Source organism: Protobothrops mucrosquamatus, unplaced genomic scaffold (genome assembly GCF_001527695.2).
Source record: "Protobothrops mucrosquamatus isolate PMUCROS unplaced genomic scaffold, P.Mucros_1.0 scaffold_231, whole genome shotgun sequence".
In the NCBI taxonomy this organism is placed as follows: Eukaryota; Metazoa; Chordata; class Lepidosauria; order Squamata; family Viperidae; genus Protobothrops; species Protobothrops mucrosquamatus.
This window is the reverse complement of record NW_015386307.1, coordinates 388,826-411,533: the sequence shown is the minus strand read 5'-3', so window position 1 is coordinate 411,533 and position 22,708 is coordinate 388,826. Positions and strand designations below refer to the sequence as shown.

The following is a 22,708-nucleotide window of genomic DNA, read 5'->3' as shown; positions in this document are numbered from 1 at the left end:
TTCCCCTAAACCACGATCACTCAGCCACTGGCCGGAGGCAAAAACTAAGTCCAGTGTGTGTCCTCCGGTGTGGGTAGGGACATCTACTAATTGGGTCAGGTCCATGGCCGTCATGGAGGCCATGAACTCCCGAGCCACCTCAGATGCTTCACCTAACGATGGCAGATTGAAATCCCCCATGACTAACAGTCTGGGGGTCCCAATCGCCATCTCAGCTATCACATTGAGAAGCTCGGGTAGGGCTGCTGGTACATAGCGGGGAGCCAGGTATACAATCAGCACGCCCTGCTGCCTCCCATGACCCCACTTCACACCTAGGGATTCACAACCGGCAGTCTGCGGCCCAGTGGTCTCCCTTGGATCCAGGCCTTCCTTAATAATAACCGCCACCCCCCCCACCCCGACCCTGGGCTCTCGGCTGGTGAAATGCACGGTAGCCTGGCGGGCACATTTCAACGAGGGGCAACCCCCCTCTTGGCCCAGCCATGTCTTTGTAATACCCGCCAGGTCCACCTCCCCCTCCGATACCAAATCATAAATGAGGGGGGCTTTATTAACCGTGGACCTGGCGTTACACAGCATCAGCCGAAAGCCCAGGCCCTGAGATTCTAAACCCCCTAGGTTGCAAGAAGAGCCATGGAGGCCGGAGCGCGCCACAGCTCGTAAACAGCGGGTGCGCCCTCCTCTAGTGTGATATGGCCCTCTGCTCCCGCCATACCTACCCCTCCCATACACAGTCTTAATGGAATTGCCCTCTATTAGACCCTCCCCCCTCCCCAATTCCAGGACCTACGCCCACCTCGCCGAGGCCTTCAGCCGGCCTGGAAGAATTCATTTCAGTTTGCCCACCCCTCTCCCTGGAACCCCCTAAAACCCAGACTAAAAATTTGATTAAAAATCCCCTTAGGTTGCGTTTTGACCACCTCTCGTGATTAAAAAATCCCTCATAGAGGTGGGCCCTTGTTAATGCTGTGGGTCAGACCTGCGAGAGAGGGGACTCTCGCAGGGCATGGAGGTCAGCCGCTGAATACATCACGGGCACACAGTGACCTCCAAAGCAACCCTATATGCCTACGAAGCCCTGTCTATTATCAAGTTCAATTCTTTTAGCTGGTGCTTTGGAATGGCCACATTCTGGGAGCAGAAGAGTTGCTGAACCTGGGTTCCAGCTAAACAGCCGTCTTTCTCTCGAAGCCGCAAAGTGGCCTCTCTGGCTCCTTTCCAGGACCGTGATTGCTTCATCCATGAACAGAGCGCAAAAACAGCTGGTCCCATAAGCAAATTTCCGAATCTCTGGCATTCCACTCTGACGACGTTGGCAAACTAGAGTGGAATGATGATAGTCAATCTCAGGCAGTAAAAACTTACAGGGGACAATGATAGACAGTTCCTGGTAACAGCAGCCGGTGTACAACAATGGTAGTCCATCCCTAGTAACAGCAGCTTGGGTAAGACAATGATAAACAATGGTATACAATGGTAGTCAATCTCTGATAACAGAAACTTGCCTAAGACAATGTTAGTCAGTTTCTAGTAACAGCGACTTGCCTAGAGCAATGGTAGTCAGTCTCTAGTAACAGCAGCTTGCTTAGAACGATGTTAGCCAGTCTCTAGTAACAGCAACTTCCTTTCGTCCCGCCTGCTCCACTTGATGTCCAGCAAAACAGGACAGAGTCCAAGGCAAGGCAGGTCCGAAGGGGGAGTCCTCAGGGCCAGGGCAAGCCAAGAACAGTCCCCAAAGCAAGGCAAAAGCAATCCTCGAAGCCATCTATGTCCCAACAGCCTGTGAAGGTTTATGTCCCTTTAAATTTCCACTTTTCCTTTCCTGAGGCAACTTGTAGCTTGTTCTTTTGCAGCCTGGCCTCTCCACACTGACTCACTTCTTCTAGAGTGTGTGTAAGTTCCGAGCTTCCGGGAAAACCAGCTTCCAAATATAGATACTTAGTACTTTGGGATTAAAATGCAATGTTAAAAAGAGTTAAAAAGTAAAAAATTAAAAAAGTTAAAATAAGAATAAAATAATGCTTTGCTTTTGAGGAGCTCCTTACAGCCTTTGCTGCCTTTTGTAGCCGTTTCAAAGTGTTTGCTTGGTTGGATTTTTCAGAAAAAAAATTAGTTTGAAATGCAGGCTCTCCCTCCAGTTCTCCAGCCCGCCAATTCTTATCATCTCTTATTTCATTAACCTTGGTTCACACTTTAGTCCAGTATTATTATGTCTATCTAAACTCCCATGCACATTCCTCCCCCCACCCCTGCAGTATCATCTAACTCTAAAAGTAAAACATAAGAAGAAAATGGTTGCATCTCTAACTGTTGTCAAAGCAAAACATCCCACGTTAGCAGTGTTGACATCCGGCCCCCCATTACAAAAAGGACAGATCCTGTAATATAAACAAAAGCACATGTTAGGGATTGCCTCTCGGTTTATTAGGGTGTTTCCTATAGAATCTTTTAATGAGTCTGTCAGCTTTCACATCGCTAGACTTCACCCAAGTGGCTTCAGACAGTGAATATCCCTTCCATTGTATTAAGTACTGCAATTTCCCCTTAAAAATTCTAGAATCAAGAATACGCTTTACTTCATAGTGAGTCTGACCTGCCACCATGAGGGTTCCGGGTGCCTTCTTAGGGGGAGGTCTTAAAGTGGAACATTGAAAAGGTTTCAGCAAGCTGCAATGGAAGACAGGGTGAACTCTCCCTAAAAGTCTAGGGAGTTTTAATTTTACGGTGATCGAGTTAATGATCTTTACAATGGGGAAAGGCCCCAAGAATTTTGGTCCTAATTTCTTACTGGATAATTTGAGGCATAAATATTTAGTCGACAGATAAACCTTTTCCCCAACTTGGAATGTTCTTTGAGGAGCCCTTTTTTTTATCTGCCTGCTTTTTGTAGGTCTCGGAAGTTTTTTTCAAAGCAGTCTTTGTGGCTTTCCAGACTTCTGCCCACCCCCTCACCCATTGATCAAGTGTCTGAGAAGCAGAGAGTGCCTGGGGGTATTCAGGTATTGGGCTGAACTCTTTTCCTGTGGCTACTCTAAAAGGCATGAAGCCGGTGCTGCTGTGAACAGAGTTATTGTAAGCCACCTCTGCGAAAGGGAGGAGGTCTGTCCAGTTGGTTTGCTGGTGGGAAACATGGCATCTGAGATATTGCTCCACCATCTGGTTAGCGGCTTCCGCAGCTCCATTAGTAGATGGATGAAAAGCAGATGATAGACTTTGAGATGATCCGATTAATTTAAGAAAGTTCCTCCAAAGCTTAGCTGTGAAATGCACCCCCTGTCCAAAATTATTCTTTGAGGGGCGCCATGCAGCTGGTATATATGCTTCAAAAACAATTTAGTCAGTAGTTTGCCAGATAGGAGTCCTTTGCAGGCGATGAAGTGAGCCTGCTTTGAAAACAGATCTACCACAGTCCAGATGACAGTATTTCCTCTACTTTCAGGTAGGTCTACTATAAAGTCCATAGCTATTTCTTCCCATGGTTGAGAAGGGTCTGCCACAGGTTGCAGTAACCCAGGGGTTTTCCCTGGGATTCTTTTCATGGTGGCACACAATTCCGGACATAATTTTCCACGTCCTGTTTTAATCCCGGCCACCAGAATTGCCGGCGGATGAGATGTAGAGTTTTTAAATATCCAAAGTGTCCCGCCTGTTTTACATCATGGCCATATTGGAGAGCATTAAGATGGAGGGTTTCTGGCAAGTATAACTTTCCTCCCTTGTAAGCCAAGCCATCCCTGCAAGTTAGGGAGGTTTGATTGTCTTTGAACCATTGATTGGTGAGGAGCTCTTGTTTTATTTTTTTTGCCCCAGGATCATCAGGATTAGGGGCTCTGCGAGGCATGAGTTGAGCAGCAGTTTGTGGATTGGAGATAATTGCCTCATTAACCTCTTCCTGCTGGCTTTTGTACTGGGGCAATCTGGATAGAGCATCAACTAGGAGGTTTTTCCCTCCCAGTATGTACTTTAGAGTGAAGTTAAAATGGTTAAAGTATTTGCCCATCACACTTGTTTCGGGGACAATTTGCAGGGAGTTTTCAGTGCTTCTAGAGTTTTGTGATCAGTCCATACTTCAAGGTAGTGCCTCAGTTTAATAGAGCCCAGAGGATTGTGAAAGCCTCCTTTTCTTATATTGCCCACCTCCTCTTGCTCTCAGTGAATTTTTTCGAGCTGTAGGTGCAGGGCTGTAAGGTCCCACTTTGGTTCTTTTGCAGTAATACAGCTCTGACGGCCACGTCTCTGGCGTCGGCTTGAATTACAAAGGGCTCCCCTGGGCAGGGATGCTTTAGGACCGGTTCAACAGCAAATAGTCTTTTTAAATTCTCAAAAGCGGTTTGACTGCTCATAGTCCATGCTAGTGGTTGGCCCGGTTGTGACTTCCCTCTCCCTTTACCTGTTTTGAGTAATTCTGTAAGGGGTAGGGCAATCTCGGCAAAGGAGGGGATGAATTGACAGTAGAAGTTGGCGAAACCTAGGAAGCTCTGGGGCTGTTTGCGAGTCTTTGGTGGCTGCCATTCAATTACGGCTTTTACTTTGGTCAGGTCCATTTCTATAGCCAAGATAATCTAATCGGGTCTGGTGAAACTCACATTTTGACAGTTTGACGTAGATCTTGGCATTCAATTGTTTGCTTAACACTTCTCTCAGTAGTTTTACATGATCAGTTATATTCGTGCTGTATATCAGGATGTCATCAAGATACACCAGAACCCCTTTGTATAAATGATCATGTAGGACCTCATTAATCAGCTGCATGAATACGGCTGGGCCCCCCTGTAGACCAAATGGCATGATTTTCAATTGATAGCTCCACATGGGAGAGTTGAAAGCAGTCTTCCACTCATCTCCCTCCTTTATCCTCACCCGGTAATATGCCTCTCTCAGGTCTAATTTAGTGAAGACACTCCTCTTAGCCAGGTGGGTTAGTAAGTCCTTCAGGAGGGGGAGGGGGTATTTATTTTCCACACTCACCATGTTGAGATTTTTATAATCAATGCAGAGACAAAGAGACCCATCCTTTTTTTCTTTAAACAACACACGGGCTCCCACAGCAGATTTGGCCTGTTCAATGAATCCCCTTGCTAGGTTTTTGTCCACCTATCACTGCATCTCCTCCATTTCGAGGGGGGACATAGCATACATTCTCGGTTGTGAGAGTTTGGCTCTCAGCAACAGTTCGATAGAGCAATCATTGGGTCGGTGGGGAGGCAGGGCATCACATTCTTTCTCACTAAATGCCTCCACTAAGTCCCAGTACTCACTGGGGATGAGTGGCTCACCTGGTGGCGGTGAGGTAGCCATGTGCGCTCGCTCGTTGGGTGGGATAAAGTTTCCTATAACGTCCATTGAATCAATGGGGGGGCTTGGGCTTTATAGGTAGCCTCACAGTTCTCATTCTCCCACCAGATAAACAGCTTCCATTTGTCCAACCAGGCTAATCCTAGGATCACAGCCTCAGTCATTTTTGGAGCCACCAGGAAGCAAATAAACTCCCAGTGCTCACCTATTTCTAAGCGTAAGGGCTCAGTTAATTGCGTGACTAAAGTCCCTCCCATCAGAGAGCCATCGGCTTGCTCAAACCTCACAGGTTTGGAGAGCAGTTTTGTTCGTATGCCCATTTTCATTGCAAATGGCAAGCTAATGACGCACCAGGAGCATCCAGAATCAACTAGCACTTTTAAATCTACCTGTGCCCCTGACTTAGGGATTATGAGTTTGGCAGGGGGAGAGAAAGGTAGGACATGTCGACTCACCATTGGGTCATTCTCTCCTTCGTTGTCACTATCGTAAGTGGGTAGAGTGGCAGCGGGTCCAGCCTGAGTCCCTGCATTCTCCTGTGTGGGAGACGTGACTTGGGCAACAGGTTCTTGTGTGATCCAGTTGGATTTCTCTCTTGCTGGCTGCTGGGCTGGTCTCTTTTTTGCTGCTGGTATTGGCCTACTCTGTTGTTGGGGGGTAAGGAATCGGGCAATTCACTGCTCGATGTCCCTGTTGTCCGCATCAGAAACACTTGATCGGTGGGCCTGCAGGTGGCCTGGGACTTTCAGTAGCTGCAGCAGTTGGAGGTTTTCGGGGGGTTGGCTGCCCTTTGGCCTCAACTCAGCTTCAGGGGTGTGTGACTTCTTATAGCGGGGGAGCTGAACGTCTAGCCTTACCACTGTCTGGTACCATTCTTGCAGCTGATCCAGTGCTGCTTGATAGATACAAGCCTGAGAGAGGTGGTTGTCTAATCCCTCTTTGAAATGATGGACTAGGGATTGCTCAGGCCACCTCTCTATCCGACCGGCTATCTTGCGAAACTCTCGTACGTATTCCAGTGCAGGCCTGCTGGCTTGCTTTACCTTATGGATTTGTTCTTCCGCTATGAGGGCAATGGATGGATCCTCAAACCTTGCTCTCATTCCTAGGAGGAAGAGATGGGGGTCCTCCAATTCGGGGCTTTGCTCGTTATATAAATTGTTCAGCCATTCAGATGCCTCTCATCTAAGCTGGATGCAATCACGTCGACCATAGCGGCTAGGTCCAGATAGAGATAGGCACAGCGGTTCAAATAAGAGCACACTTGGTTGAGGAAAAAAATCAGCTTCTCTGGGTCCCCATCGAAGGTTTCTCTGAAAGGTGGTGAAATCAATGATTGCTGGCCTCCCCACTGTGGCTGTTGCGCCCCCAGCAGCTGTTGCATCCCCAGTGGCTGCACTTTCGGGGGCTGTTGCCACCCCCCTGGCTGTTGCTACATTGCCGGCAGCTGTGGCATCCCGAGTTGCCGTAGGTCTCCCAGTCTTTGCTGCCTGGGTGCGGGCTGTTGCCATACCCCCTGCTACTGGTCTGCAGGGAACTGTGGCATCCTCATTTGCTGTGGGCACCCCAATGGTTGCTGCCTGGGTGGGGGCTATTTCCATCCTTCCTGCTGTTGTCCTGCAGGAAGCTGTGGCATCCTTAGTTGCTGTAGGCCCCAATGGTTGCTGCCTGGGTGGGGCCTATTGCCCTCTCCCCTGCTGTTAGTCTGCAGGGAACTGTGGCATCCTTAGTTGCTGTTGGCCCCCCTGTGGTCCAGGAAGGGGTTGTTGCTGGATCCCCTTCATTTGCGGGACCCTCAGCGGTTGCTGTACATTCGGGGGTGGCGACCACCACCCCTTCTGCTGCTGTCCTCCCACCCGTTGCTAGTCTCCTGGCATCTGTATCACCCCTAGTTGTTGCAAGGTCTCCATCAGCTGCTGCATACTCAGAGGCTGCGATCACCCACCCCCCCCGCTGTTGTCCTGGCAGAGACTGCTGGCCTCCCATCTGTGGGGGTTGTGGATTTCCCCATTGCTGTATGGGGCCCAGGCTGGGTAGTAGATAAGCACGTCGGTCCAGGGAATGGCTGTCCTGGCAATGGCCCAGGCTGTTATCTCGTCGACTGCGATCTGGGCTTTGGGAGGGACGATGGCTGGAGCTGTCCCTCCCTGTGGGGCTAGAGGCCCTGGTAGGGGGCTTTGAGGACAGAAAGGCTACCTGATCTGCGAAGGGGGGGCTGGGGGATCCCCTTGGCAGGAGTTGGTAGCAGTCTCATCGATCATCCATGGGGAACAGGAAGGTCGCTGTCCGCTTCTCATCTCTAGTTCCTCGAACCTTTCCACAAACCTCTCCACTGACTGACTACAAGCTGCAGACAGGTACTTCCACTCACCTGAGTCCTCAGCAGCAGACGATTTTGTAGTTCTCCACCGGTCTGGGGAACGCAACATGTGGGAATCACTTTGTGTAGCTCAACCTGGTCTGCCTTTGAAGCACTTGAGGGTAGCAGGGCTGTCTCGAGGCGTCTGGAGGCTCCACTGGGGTGGGCTGATTCCGACAACTAGATCAGCTGTCCTTGCGGCTTGGGCTTTGCCCCTAGCCGGGAGGCCTGAAAAAGCTCCTTCTCCACCGGCGCACTAGCTGTCTCTCCCCCATCTGGGATAGCAGCTGCTGCCGGGGTGCTGGTTTCAGGTGTTTTCTCTTTCTCCATGCTGAGATCTTCTCCAAATCTTTGTCAGCTTATTCCTCGATTCTAGGGACAGTGACTGGGGCTTGGGACCCCTAGATAGTTAGAGTTTTGGGCTTAATGTCATGGTTCCGACAGATGAAACTCTTCAAAGAACTTCGAGGCATTGTTTACCTTTAAAGAATCTTTATTTGAGAAGCATAGCATTGGCACTAACACGGTTGAAGCCAAAAACTGGATTCCCCTCCCCTGAGCACATAGTATCAAAACACAATTCCCTCCTCCAATTAACAGTCATAAATCACATTCTCCAATTAGTTTGAAATGCAGGCTCTGTTCTATCCCAGCCTATTGCCGTCCTTCTTAGAGGCACAAGGACCAAACCCCTGCTGATACAATAGGCTGGAGACTTTAAAACAAAACAAAATCCCTTTTATTTGGGTGACAAACCTGTCAATAAGTCCAAAACACAAACAGCAAAACTCAAGTCCAAAGGAAGGAAATAGTCCACAGGAACACATTGCAAACAAGACGAAGAGACCAGGATTCCAAGAAGCACTTTGCAAACAGTTGCCTTCAGCAACCAGCAACGCCCACACCTCCCCTTTTTATACAGCAGTCCCAGGGCGTTGCCTCTCATTGCCTTCTCCTTTTACTTTGGAGTAGTCGCATAGACTGTTGTTGTTTTTCCCTTGCTAATTGACGACGCCTGCGAGCATCAATTAGCACATCCAGGTGTGAGCCTTCCGAATCTGACTCAAGCCCCTCACACAGCTGAGCTTCATCAGAAACACGACTGGAGGGGCCAGGCTCTTCATCAAGCCGTGAGTCCTGTAATTCATCAGAGCCTCCCTCTGACCCTGACGGCCCCTCAAAGGCCTCCTCCACCTCCTCCTCAGATTCCTCAGACTCAGCTGTTGGGAACACAGGCTGGCACGGAATCACAACACTATCCCGCACCGCAGGGCCCTTCCCCCGGGTCTGCCGATCCGGATGCGGTCAGGATGGGAATTGGTCATGAAAGGCGGTCACCAAAGCAGGAGCATGAACGGTGGTCGCATCCTCCCATGTGAACTCCTCCGGTCCGTAACCTTTCCATTCAATCTGATACTGGAAGCGACCTTTCATCCAACGGGAGTCCCGAATGCTGGCAACCTCGTACTCGGGAGCACTGTCTCCATCACGTTGTTCTGGTGGGGGAGGTTCGGCTCGGCAGAGTGGACACGCCAGTTGCTCAGGGACCAATAGAGAGCGGTGAAAGACCAGATGTACCCGCATGGAACGTGGCAGAATTAAGCGATAGGCGACCGGATTGATGACAGCCTCGATGGGGAATGGTCCTACATATCGGTGGTCTAATTTCTTGACTGGCCGGGTTGACGGTAGGTTCCTGGTGGACAGCCATACCCGGTCTCCCACTGCTAGTAGAGGCGTATCCCACCTCGACCGATTAGCAAACCTTTTGTAGTCAGCCTTGGCCTTCTCCAACTGTTGCTGCACCAATCGATGGATCGCCTGTAACTCTGCCTTGTAGTCGTTCGCTGGTGGTCCCGGTGTGTCTAATGGGGAAAGAGGGAAAAACCGAGGGTGATAGCCCACATTGGCTAAGAATGGGGTCATCTGCGTGGAGGTGTGCTGGGAGTTATTGAACGCAAACTCAACCACCACCAGATAGTCCACCCAATTGTTCTGCTGCTGATTGACATAGCAGTGCAGATATTGTTCCAGGATTCCAATGACCTTCTCGGTCCCTCTGTCAGTTTGGGGATGATGTGCGGACGAGAGGCAGATCTTGACGTCTAACCCCTGCCAGAAACGGGCTGTGAACTGGGCCCCCCTATCAGACACGACCCTATCAGGAAGACCATGTAGCCGAAACACCTGCTGGATGAAGATGCGACCGGTGGCGCGGGCAGACGGCAAGCCACGGCATGGGATGAAATGCACCATCTTGGTTAGCATGTCCACCACCACAAACACCGTTGTGAATCCAGAAGACGGGGGTAAGTCCGTCAGAAAGTACATGAACACAGCCCCCCAGGGTCGTTTGGGTGTCGGCAAGGGCTGCAGTAGTCCGGTTGGGGCCCCTGTCGCTGACTTGGCCTGCCTACATGAAATACAAAAGGAGACGTAGGTCTGAACGTCGTGTCGGATTCGGGGCCACCAGAAGGTATGGGAGACCAAGTTCAGGGTCTTGAACAAGCCAAAGTGCCCCGCCGCCGGATTGTCATGACACTGGCTGAGGATGAGTCCCCTGAGCGGGCCCCCAGGAACATAGAGCCGATCACGATAGTGGAGGAGTCCATCCGTGAATGTCCATGGGGAATTGGACCCCACCTCCTCCTTTCGCTGAGCCTTCCAACCATCCTGCTGCTGGGCCTCCCAAATCCGAGCCCGTACATCTATCGGCTCCCGCACCGCAGCAAAAGACTCGATAGGGAGCACTGGGCAGAAGCTTGTTTTCTGCTCGGGAATATTCGGGCTTCCTGGACAGAGCATCTGCTCTTTGATTGTGACCGCTGGGTACATACGTCACCCGGAAATTGAACCTCGCAAAGAAGAGAGACCACTGGATCTGGCGTTGGTTCAATTTCCGAGCGGTCTGCAGGCTTTCTAAATTCTTATGGTCCGTCTGGACCTCAATTTGATGACGCGCCCCTTCCAGATGATGCCTCCAGGCCTCGAATGCCACTTTAATGGCCAATAGCTCCTTCTCCCAGATGGTATAGTTGCACTCCGCCGGATTCAATTTCCGTGAAGAGTACGCGCAAGGGAAGAGGGCACCACCGGGCATCGTCGCCTGGAGTAACACCGCCCCAATGGCAATGTCAGAGGCATCCGCCTCCACGACAAATGGCCGTTGCGGGTCAGGATGCTTCAGGATGGCCTCCTTCATGAAGGCTTCCTTCAAAGCCTGGAAAGCCCATTGTTCTGGAGCGTCCCACTGGAACCGAGTCTTTTTCTGCAGGAGCCGAGTGAGGGGGGCTGTCATGGTAGCAAACCCGGGGATGAAAGCCCGGTAATAGTTGGCGAACCCAAGAAGTCGCTGGACATCCTTCACACGACGTGGGGGTTGCCAACTCTGCAAAGACTCAACTTTACTCGGCTCCATGGCGATGCCCTCAGGAGAAATACAGTGACCCAAGAACTCTATAGTCGTCTTGTAGAACTGACACTTCTCTAATTTAGCATACAGCCGATGTTCTCGGAGTCGCTGCAGGACCTGATGAAGATGCTGATGATGCACCTCTTGCGATGAGGAATAGATCAAGATGTCGTCCAGGTATATCACAACGAACTGATCTAACAAGTCCCGGAAAATATGATTCATAAAGTGCTGGAACACGGCAGGGGCGTTAGTCAGGGCAAATGGCATCACCGTGTACTCGAAGTGCCCATACCGAGTACCAAACGCTGTCTTCCACTCATCACCCGACCGAACTCTGACAAGGTTATAAGCTCCACGCAAGTCCAGTTTTGTGAAGATCTTTGCCTCACGGAGCCGGTCCAAGAGTTCGGGGATGAGGGGTAGCGGGTATCGGTTGCGCACCGTGATGGCATTCAATTTCCGATAATCACAGCACAGCCGCAATTCACCGGACTTTTTCTTGACAAAGAGTACGGGTGTGGACACCGGCGAGGACGAGGGCCGAATAAAACCCCGGGCCAAATTCTTGTCCAAAAAGTCCCGCAACGCGGCCAACTCGGGGTCCGACATGGAATACAAACACCCCACTGGGAGAGGCGCATCAGGGACTAAGTCAATGGCGCAGTCATAGGGCCTGTGCAGGGGCACTTGATCCACCTCCATCTTGCTGAACACATCAGCATAATCCGCCAATTCAGAGGGTAAGGAGACCCCCATGGGCCCCTCTACCTGACCGGCACAGATGTGGCGGGTGTGGTCCACGCACTGTAAGCTTGGAAAGGTGACCAAGTTCTGTGACCAATAAATCTGTGGGTCATGCATTCGAAGCCACGCCATTCCCAAGACCACAGGGAAATGCAGGTCTGAGGTGATATAAAACTAGATGGCCTCCTCATGGGTACTGATGGCCATACATAGCGGTTGCGTGGCAGCCTTAATTGGCCCAGACCGAAGCACTCGACCATCAATGGTCTCCACTAATATCGGTGGATCCACAGGGCATTGGGGAATCGCCCATTGAGCCACGAATGCTGCATCTATAAAGTTCGTAGTGGCCCCAGAGTCAATCAACGTATGGACAGGAATCCCCTTGGGCAACTTAGGAAGAATCAGGCGCGCCTCCAAGATCAAATGTTTTGGGGGTCCGTGGGCAGCATCAGAACGGTGTGGCTCAGAGGTGCAGGACACCCAACCCAAAAGGCCTTTCAGGTCGGGGGTGGGCCGTTTCCCAATAGGGGAGCCGATGGCAGTCTCGGGACAAGCTCCGTCACAGATGCCCCTCGTCGCTTCTTGGGGCAGAAAGCGGCCAAATGCCCAGGGTCCCCACAGTAAAAACACAACCCCCCGAATGTCGCCTGTTCATCTCTGCCACCGATAGACGAGGTCTGGCAGCACCTAACTCTATTGGCTCCTCCCTCTGGACCGGGGTCACATTCACAACGGGGGCCATACGGGTCTCTGGGATGGCACGGCGACTCCTTCGCTGCTGCAGCCGGGTGTCGATCCGCAGACAGAGATGAATAAGCCCAGTAAGGTCCGGGGGAATATCAACACGGGCCAGCTCATCCAGCATCTCCTCCGACAACCCATCCTGGAAAGCGTCCACGAGCGCAGCCTCATTCCAGGCTGAATCCTGGCTAAGCAGCCGAAATTCGCTGATATAGCCCTGCAGGGGGCATCGGCCTTGCCTCGAGCCTTCAAACGCCGGGTAGCTGTCTGGGTCTTGAGGGGTCTTCATACATTAACCACATGTACTCACAAAACCCCACAAAGTTGTCCATCAATGGACTAGGTTGGGCTAGCAAGGGTGTGCCCCAACGAGCTGCAGGACCAGAGAGCATACTTATCATAAACTCCACTTTATCCCGGTCAGTGGGGAAATCATCTGCTTTCACACTGATATACAAGCGGCATTGTCCCATGAAAACAGGAAACATGTCCAGGTTGCCATCAAATTTGTCCGGCCTCCCCACTTGACATTTTCTCCTGGGTGGTGGTGGAGCAGCAGGAACGTGGGCAGATAGCTGAGCAACTTGAGCAGATAACAAAGCCAGCTGCTGAGCAAGCTGGGCGTTCTCAGCATGTAGCTGCTCCATGATAGTAGGGGGTGAGGCTGAAGGCAAACTGTTCTATCCCAGCCTATTGCCGTCCTTGTTAGAGGCACAAGGACCAAACCCCTGCTGATACAATAGGCTGGAGACTTTAAAACAAAACAAAATCCCTTTTATTTGGGTGACAAACCTGTCAATAAGTCCAAAACACAAACAGCAAAAGTCAAGTCCAAAGGAAGGAAATAGTCCACCGGAACACGTTGCAAACAAGACGAAGAGACCAGGATTCCAAGAAGCACTTTGCAAATGGTTGCCTTCAGCAACCAGCAACGCCCACACCTCCCCTTTTTATACAGCAGTCCCAGGGCGTTGCCTCTCATTGCCTTCTCCTTTTACTTTGGAGTAGTCGCATAGACTGTTGTTGTTTTTCCCTTGCTAATTGACGACGCCTGCGAGCATCTATTAGCACATCCAGGTGTGAGCCTTCCGAATCTGACTCATGCTCCTCACACAGCTGAGCTTCATCAGAAACACGACTGGAGGGGCCAGGCTCTTCATCAAGCCGTGAGTCCTATAATTCATCAGAGCCTCCCTCTGACCCTGACGGCCCCTCAAAGGCCTCCTCCACCTCCTCCTCAGATTCCTCAGACTCAGCTGTTGGGAACACAGGCTGGCACGGAATCACAACAGGCTCTCCCTCCAGTTCTTATCATCTCTTATTTCACACACTAGTCCAGTATTATTATGTCTATCTACACTCTCATGTACATTCCCCCCCAGTGTCCTCTAACTCTAAAAGTAAAACATAAGAAGAAAATGGTTGCATCTCTAACTGTTGTCAAAGCAAAAACATCCAATGTTAGCAGCGTTGACACCTTATTTTCTATGATGAAATCTACTGCTTAACTCTTATGACTACTTTTTTTCTCTTAGCTGTTTCTTAAGTTGGATATAATAATATGTGAACTAGTGAAATCATTTTCTTTTCACACAGATAAAACTTCCTGCTATTCCACCAAGATACCCACGCAGAACTCACCAAGCTGTCACATCTAAAGAATTCCATGGAGGAAACCGACTTTATTTTCCTCCAATGTAAGTAATTTGCAATGCCAATTCCTATAAAAAGAATAAAAGAATAACAGAGTTGGAAGGGATCTTGGAAGTCCAACCCCCTGCTGAACCAGGAAATCCTATAGCAGTGATGGCAAATCTTTTAGAGACCGAGTGCCCAAACTGCAACCCAAAACCCACTTATCTATCACCGAGTCGGCATGGCTACGGTAGTAATGGCACAGTGGGTGAGCGTGGCCACCTCAATGTTGCTCCTAGGGAGGGATGCCTGTGGGGGTCACAGGGTTGGGGGAGATCCAGGGTGTCTCTGGTGGGTGGGGCAGTGGGCAGGAGACTCATCCTGCAGGTGAGGGAGGGGGCAGGGCAGGGGTGCCATTGCCATGGGGCAAGGCGAGGCAGGGGCCAGAGGCAGGGGCTCGTTGCAGACAAAGAGCTGCTCCTGTGAGGAGGAGGTGGAGGAAGAGGGTTTAAGCAAGCTTAGCAACTGGAGTGGGGATTCCCCCCAAAAAAACAAACGTGCTTCATGGGTACAACAGAAGAGACCAAAACATGCTGCAACCACCCAGCAGATGGGAGGGGAATAAAAACCAAACAGCCCCCTCTGCCAATTCTCAACAGAAATGCTCATGATAACGAAAGCCTTGGGGGGAAGAATGTAGGCAGGCAGCATCTTGCTCAGCTGATGGCTTGGGAGAGGGGGCAGCTACACCCCCTCCCAAATGCTGCCCTATCACGAAAGCAGGATGAAAACTCCAAAAAGTGACAAGGAAAAAAGTTAAAACAGAAGAGTGTCTCGTGATGGTTTTCTTCCCCACTTCCTTCTAGCTGCAGTTTAAATATGTAAAGACCACAAAAGAAAAAACTTGGCTTTCTCTTGTTTTAATTTAGAAGGCAGGAATGGGAGAATTTGGGGGGGGGGGTTGTTTGTGTCAAAGGAAGGGAGGAATGCTGGCTGAGGAATTCTGGGAGTTGAAGTCCACAAGTCATAAAAGGGCCAAGTTTGAAGCTAATTATAAGCTAATGTTTGGAAACACCTCCATAAGAGCTAGGTTTTGCATACACCCGTATGTTTGGGACTACATCACCCCGTTCCAGTCTGATCCCTCCTGAACATGGGTGTCCACTTAAAATTAGGGAGCTCCTAATTTTTCAGCCCTTCCAACGCAGCTCCTCTCCTTCATCAAACTGACACCCAACAGGACAGGAATTGCCTGCAGACAAAAACCGATGAAAGTCGAATTGGTTTTCAAGGCAGCTTAGTCAGGAAAAAGGTCCGAATACGCCCAGGTCAGTCAATCGTCTCAACAACTTAAACCAAACGCCGCATCTGAGTGGCCGCTATGCCACTTCTTTGCTTACTGAGCCCGGGAGCCCTTCCCCCGGGCTTAAAAATCTCCTGGGCTAGCCTGACAAATGGCTTTCCCAACAACTGGAGGATGGAGCTCCCATCATCCACAGCCAGCCATACCTCCGGCATGCTCACTGGCAACGGCACTGGAAAATCAGTCCAAAGGCAGCCGGTCAGTTAGCTTCAATTCTCAAAGCTCGTAGCTTTGGATGGAGAAAGTCCCCGCACAGTGGCTGAAGGACCAGCATCCAGCCGGACCAACCGCAAGCCCTTGGGGGCTCCGGCACCCAAATGCAACTGACCGGTTGATCCCCCGAGTCAGAGAAGTCGTCATTTGCATCACGCACTGAATCACGAGCCTGGGAAGGGGGTTGACCGCAGGGGAGACAGACAGACCGACCCCCCATGTCTGCCGCCGCCACCCCTTGCCCGGGCTCTGCACCGGCCCACTCACCTCCAGAGCTTGCCCAGCATCTTGCTGAGCTCAGCGTTGTGCAGGTGCGAGTACTGGTCGGCCTGCACGCTTCCTGCGCCCAGACCATGAAGGCGTTCCTGGGCCGCTTGACATGCGGCTTGGCCTTCCGCGCCCCGTGGCCGCACAATGGCATGGGCACCAGGTTCCAGTCATAGCCCTTCAGCACCTGCAAGATGGCATCCCGGATGCAGGCAGGGAAGCACTCGGCCCTGCTCGGCTTTGCCTGGCTTAATCAGAGCCCGCCTGGGCCACCGCTGCCATTGCCATGCACAAGGCTGGGCACCTAACTTCTACCCAGTCCCTGGATGAGGCGAAAGGGGCCAGATCCCAATCTCCCCACCCAACCCTGCTCTCGCTGGCTGGCTGGCTGGCTGGCTCTTCTCTCCTGCCTGGCTTACCAGAGCCTGCCCGAGCCACTGCTGCTTCCGCCGCCATTGCCGTACATGAGACTGGGCAGCTAACCTCTCTTCGGTCCCTGGATGAGGTAAAAGGGGCCAGAGCCCAAACCCCTCCACCCAACCCTGCTCTCACTTGCTGGCTGACTAGTTCCTCAGTTCTACCTAGCTTACCAGAGCCTGCCTGGGCCACTGCCGCCGCCACCATTGCCGTGCACGGGGCTGGGCAGCCAACTTCTCCCCAGCACCTGGACGAGGTAAAAGGGGCCAGATCCCGATCCCCCCACACAACCCTGCTCTCGCACGCTGGCTGGCTGGCTCGTCCTGACTGGCTTACCAATGCCTGCCCGGGCTGCCACTGCCACCACTGCCGCTACCATTGCCGTGCATGAGGCTGGGCAGCTAACTTCTCCCCAGCCCCTGGATGAGGTAAAAGGGGCCAGACCAGATCCCCACCCACTCAACCCTGCTCTGGCTGGCTGGCTCCTCAGCCCTGCCTGGCTTACCAGAACTTGCCCAGGCCACTGCTGCTCCTTCCACCATTGCCGTGCACGAGGCTGACAGCTAACTTCTCCCCGGCCCCTGGATGAGGTAAAAGGGGCCAGATCCCGATCCCCGCACCCAACCCTGCTCTCGCTGGCTGGCTGGCTCCTCCTACCAGAGCCTGCCTGGGCCACCGCTGCTGCTGCTGCTGCCGCCACCATTGCCATGCACGAGGCTGGGCAGTTAACGTCTCTCCGGCCCCTGGACGAGGTAAAAGGGCCCAGATCCCGATCCCCCCACCCAGCCCTGCTCTCACTGGCTGGCTGACTGGCTCCTCTCTCCTGCCTGGCTTACCAGAGCCTGCCTGGGCCACCACTGCTGCCGCCGCTGTCACCACCATTGCCGTGCATGGCAGCTAACTTCTCCCCAGCCCCTGGATGAGGTAAAAGGGGCCAGATCCAGATCCCCCCACTCAACCCTGCTCTCGCTGGCTGGCTGGCTCCTCAGCCCTGCCTGGCTTACCAGAACTTGCCCAGGCCACTGCTGTTCCTTCCGCCATTGCCAAGCACGAGGCTGGCAGATAACTTCTCCCCGGCCCCTGGATGAGGTAAAAGGGGCCAGATCCCGATCCCCCCACCCAACCCTGCTCTCGCTGGCTGACTGGCTCCTCGGCCCTGCCTGGCTTACTGGAGCCTGCCCAGGCCGCTGTCACTGCCATTGCTGTATACGGGGCTGAGCAGCCAACTTCTCCCCAGCCCCTGAACGAGCCCTCTCCCAAACATTGCCACTGCTGCCACTACCGCCACCCCTGAAACTCACCACTGGTTGCTGATGCTCACTCGCTGTGCTGTCTGCACCAAATGCTGCTCCTGCCAAAACTTGCTCCTTTTATAGCCTCTCCCCACCTAGCTCTTGCAGCTGTTCCCGGATTCTGCATGTGCGGAGAGGGGGAGGGGAGCAGCCCAGCCCTGTGTCCCTCTGTGGCAATGGCGCACGTGCCAACAGGGATGGCTCTGCATGCTGCCTGTGGCGCGTGTGCCATAGGTTCACCACCATGGTCTTATAGCATTCCAGGCAAATGGTTTTCCAATCTCTTATTAAAAACCTCCAGTGCTGGACTACTGATTAATTGTTCTGTCAGGAAATTTCTCCTCAGTACTACCTTGGTTATCTGCTTGATTAGTTTCTATCCAGATGCATTGGAGAATAGAACATACAACATAGAATAATAGAGTGGATGGGACCTTGGAGGTCTTCTAGGCCAACCTTCTGCCTGAGTAGGAGACCCTATACCATTTCAGACAATGGTTTGAAAGCCTTAAGTGATGGAGCACCCACAACTTCTCAATGCAAACTATTGTATTACAGGTAATCCCTAAGTTACAAGCATTCACTTAATGCTCATTTGAAGTTACGCAACAAGTGACCCCTAGTATTTATGAGCAAGTCCCAAAATCACGAATATTATAGCACCACAGCAGTTGTTCGCCCTTACGAACAATCGCAGAGGCTCTGCAACATTCACCCTATTTCCCCCTCCACTCCCCACAATTGCTTCCCTCTCTCTTCCTGCCATGCCAGATACACTCACCTTGCAAAATCTGTCTCCTCTCTGCCACGGTTATTTTTCCTTTGAGGGAGAGGAGAGTCGACTTGAAAATGCTTTTTGGGCCGACAATGGAAGCTCCTGGGTGCCGTAATATCACTCCAAACACAAATTCTCTGCAAAAGACATCATGGCCCCCAGAAGTTTCCATTCTGGGGGGGGGATTGTTTGTTTCCTTTGCATGCCGATGGGGCATAGTGTGTAATCGAAGTTGGCTGGGCGCAGGAACCAATGCTATCCATTGCTGGGTGTGCTGCTCACTCACATGCACTGGACTTAGTTTGAGGGCAAAAACGAAGCCTTCAGTTGAGCAGGGAGGCATTGCGGAGCCAGGCCCCTTGTACCTGCATCCAAGCAACTGCTGGCAATGGGAGTATCCCCTAAGCAGCCATGGTTCCCCCTTCCCCAGCCAGCCAACCATCCCACTTGACCTACTTCTTGTCTGACTGGCCAGCTGGTACAAATCCTGACCGCTCTTCTCCATGTCGTCCTCCCCACTCAAGCGGCAGCAGCGGCTTGAGTTTCTCGACTCTGTCCAAACGATAAAAGCAGAAATGCAGCAAAAGGATTGCTCTCAAGAAGACCCATGTGCATTCGTGTGCGCCAGCCATATTGGGAGCAATCCCGCTGCTGTGCCTCTGATTTCCACTCGGATGGAGCCGAAAAAGTCAAGCTGCTGCCACTACTTAAGTAGGGAGGCCTGGCAGGCATTGAGTAGGCTGGGCAGTGTGGCTGTGTGGCTGGGGAGAAGGGATCATGGCTACTCAGATGGCTGCCGCAAACGCTGCCAGCAACTTGGGTTTCTTGGCTCTGTCCGAGTGGAAAAAAGTAGAGACGCAGCAGCGGGATTGCTCTCAGTAAGTCCAGTACATGCGAGCAAGCAGCGCACCCGGGTCTTCTTGAGAGAAATCCTGCTGCTGCGTCTCTGCTTTCTTCCTCTCAGACGCAGCTGAGAAACTCAAGTTGCTGCTGCTGCTTGAGTGAGAAGGTCGACAAGGAGAAGAGCGGTCAGGATTTGTGCCACTCGGCCTGCCAGGCAATGAGTAGGTTAGGTGGGGTGGCTGGATAGCTGGAGAGAGAGGATCATGGCTGTTCAGGTGGCTGTTGGCACCAGTGGCTTGAGTTTTGAAGCACCTCATAGCCACTGAAACACTTTTTATCTGAATGGAGACCTTGGGGAGACTGGAAGCTCTGCGTGGCTGCCAATGCGCACTTAGAAACAGAGCAGAGCAGAAGGCTCTGTTTCCCAATTGCCCCATTCCAGGTATATCGAGCTTGCAGTCTGTTAGGTCTCTATTTGGATAAAAAGTGTTTCAGCACTCCAAAATGCAGGGATTGGCTGTGTTTTGAAGCACTCTATAGGCTCTGAAATACTTTTTATCCAAATGGAAACCTGACAGAGACTGCAACCTCCGTATGCCTGGAATGGGACTTTGGGGAAATGGAGCTTTCTTCTCCATTTGTAAGCACGCATTGGCAGCCCTGCAGAGCTTCCAGTCTCTGTTAGGTCTCTGTTCAGATAAAAAGTGTTTCAGAGCTTATGGAGTGCTTCAAAACACAGGAATTGGCTGCATTTTGAAGTGCTCTATAGGTGCTGAAACATTTTTTATCCAAACAGAAACCTGACAGACTGGAAGCTCTGCGTGGCTGCCAGTGAGGCGTTTGAGCAATGGAGTGTTTCTCTCCGTTTCTAAGCATCCATTTGCATGCAGATGGAGCTTCCAGTTTCCCCAAGGTCTCCGTCCTGGAAAAAATTGTTCTGGCAGTGGCAGAAAGGAGTTGTGGGTGGGAACAAATATCATGAGAGTTCGCTCCCATTCTCTACAAAAGAGGATGGGTGCCTGAACTCGCATGATATTACAGGCACCCAGGAGCTTCCATCAACTCTCCTCTCCCTCAAAGGCAGAAACCGCAGCAGAGAGGAGACGGATCTTTTCAAGATAAGTGAGTCCAGCGCAGCAGGAAGGGAGGGGGAAGCATGAGGTATCTTTGTGGATCGGGGAGGCCTTGGGGGCCTGTTCTATCACTAGGCCCTCCATGGCTTTCCCCATGGGATACCTCATGTGCATTTAACGAGCCGCGTGTGTGTTAACGAGCAGGGAGTGATCTTGTTTGAGTATGAGATTCACTCCCAAGAATTCTCGAATTACAAATAGAATGGGCAGGCTCCATTACATTCGTAACTTGAGGACTACCTGTAGTTGATTGCTGTCACCTTTATGAAATTTTCTTTAAGCCTAGGTTGCTTCTCTCCTTGATTGGTTTCCAACTATTGCTTCTTGTCTTGACTTTCAGTCCTTTAGAAAATAATTTGACCTCCTTGTCTTTGTAGAAGCCCTTCCAATAGTAAGAACAGTGCTCTCATGTCACTCCCAGTCCTTCTTTTCATTAGAGTAGACATACCTCATTCCTGTAATCATTCTTCATATGTTTTAGCCTTAATCCCCCTAATTATTTTTGTTACTTTTCTCTGCACTCTTTCCAGAGTCTCTATGTCTTTTTTTATACTGTGGTGACCAGAACTGGATGCAGTAGGCCAAATGTGGTCTGACTAAGACTTTGTAAAGCGGTACTAGAACTTTACATGATCTTGATTCTGCCCCTCTATTAATTCAGCCTAGGTTTGCATTGGCTTTTTTGGCTGCTGACACATACTGTTGGCTCATATGTAAGTGATTATCCACTAGATTCCAAGATCACTCTCACAGTTACTGGCATTAAGCCATGTTTCAGTTAGTCTATACCTATACAGTTGGTTTTTCTTGCTTAAATGTAAAACCTTACTTTTTTATCTATGTTGGATTTCATTTTGTTAGATAGAGCCCAGCATTCAAGTCTGTCAAGATCTTTTTGGATCTTGAGCTTGTCTTCTTGGGTGTTGGCTATTCCTGCCAGCTTAGCGTCATCTGCAGATATGATGAGTTCCCCTTCAATTCCCTCATCTAGATCATTTATGAAGATATTGAAGAGTACTGGACCTAAAACAGAACCTTGGGGTACCCCACTGCTTACTTTCCTCCACGTCGATGTAGTTCTGTTGAGGACTACACATTGAGTATGATTTGTCAGCCAGTTATAAATCCACTTGGTGGTGGTGCTGTCTATCCGACATTCTGCTAGCTTGCCAAGAAGTAGGTTGTGGTCTACTTTATCAAATGCTTTACTGAAATTTAAGTATACTATGTCCACAGCATTTCATTGATCTACTAATTTAGTCACTTTCTCAAAGAATAAAATAAGATTTGTTTGGCATGATCTGTGTTTTTTTATAATCTTTTATTAATTTTCTATTTTTACATATCATAAGTGCTTAGTAAACAGCATGTTGTCTGAGCCCGTTTTTTACTTAATAATACATATTAAATTCCTAATTTCTACCCCTTTTTTCCAGCCAATGATAAACTACATCTCATATTTGAAATTATTCTATGTCTTCTTTTTCTTTATCCTTCAATATCGATGTGTCCATTTTTACACAGTCCAGTATTTTCTTGATCATCTCTTCTTCAGGTGTTTCTTCATTTTTCATTTTTCCAGCACTAAACAAATACAACTCTTACTACTATCCATCCATGCAATATTAAGTATATACTTAATCATCATATTTTTCTAATATTATACCTAATAAAAATATTTCCAATTTATAACATCTTTTCTAGCCAACTCATATCTCAGTTGTATTTACAATTTTCTCAACATTGATTAAGTAGGCAAAAGCTTATCTTGTTAAAAGCCATCCCGATATTTTCATATTTCCCATACCTTAAAAAAGTGTACCATCCTAATTGTAAATCATATGTTCTAAGTATAATGATCTTTTTGTGTCTAAGGGTTATCTATTACTTTTAGCCATGTTCAAGCACCTATTTGGTAGTATAGGTCTCCCTCCAATAGGTCAAGTCCTCTATTTTCTTTAATCTAACTCTAACTTTCTTCCTTGCCAGATACATTTTTCCAAATCAATGTATTTAAGTTGTCAAAACATTTTTCTGTTTTTATAGGTACTATTTGAAATAGGAAAAACCATTTAGGTAAGATATTTTTGAGGGGGAGTTCAACCCATTTATATTCATTGGAAAAAAAAGGACCCACCTCACTTTACATCAGTGGTTCTCAACCTGTGGGTCGGGACCCCTTTGGGGGTCAAACGACCCTTTCACAGGGG

At 50.3% G+C, this 22,708-nt stretch overlaps 1 protein-coding gene across 1 annotated transcript in view; it reads left to right on the top strand.

Moving 5' to 3' along the window:
* CUNH7orf57 (chromosome unknown C7orf57 homolog) overlaps positions 1-22,708 on the top strand; it is a 143,469-nt gene that overhangs the window by 96,085 nt on the left and 24,676 nt on the right. The window contains exon 6 of the mRNA XM_015829173.1: positions 14,157-14,257. Coding sequence (XP_015684659.1) covers positions 14,157-14,257 — 101 coding nt within the window. The remainder of the gene's footprint in view (positions 1-14,156; positions 14,258-22,708) is intronic.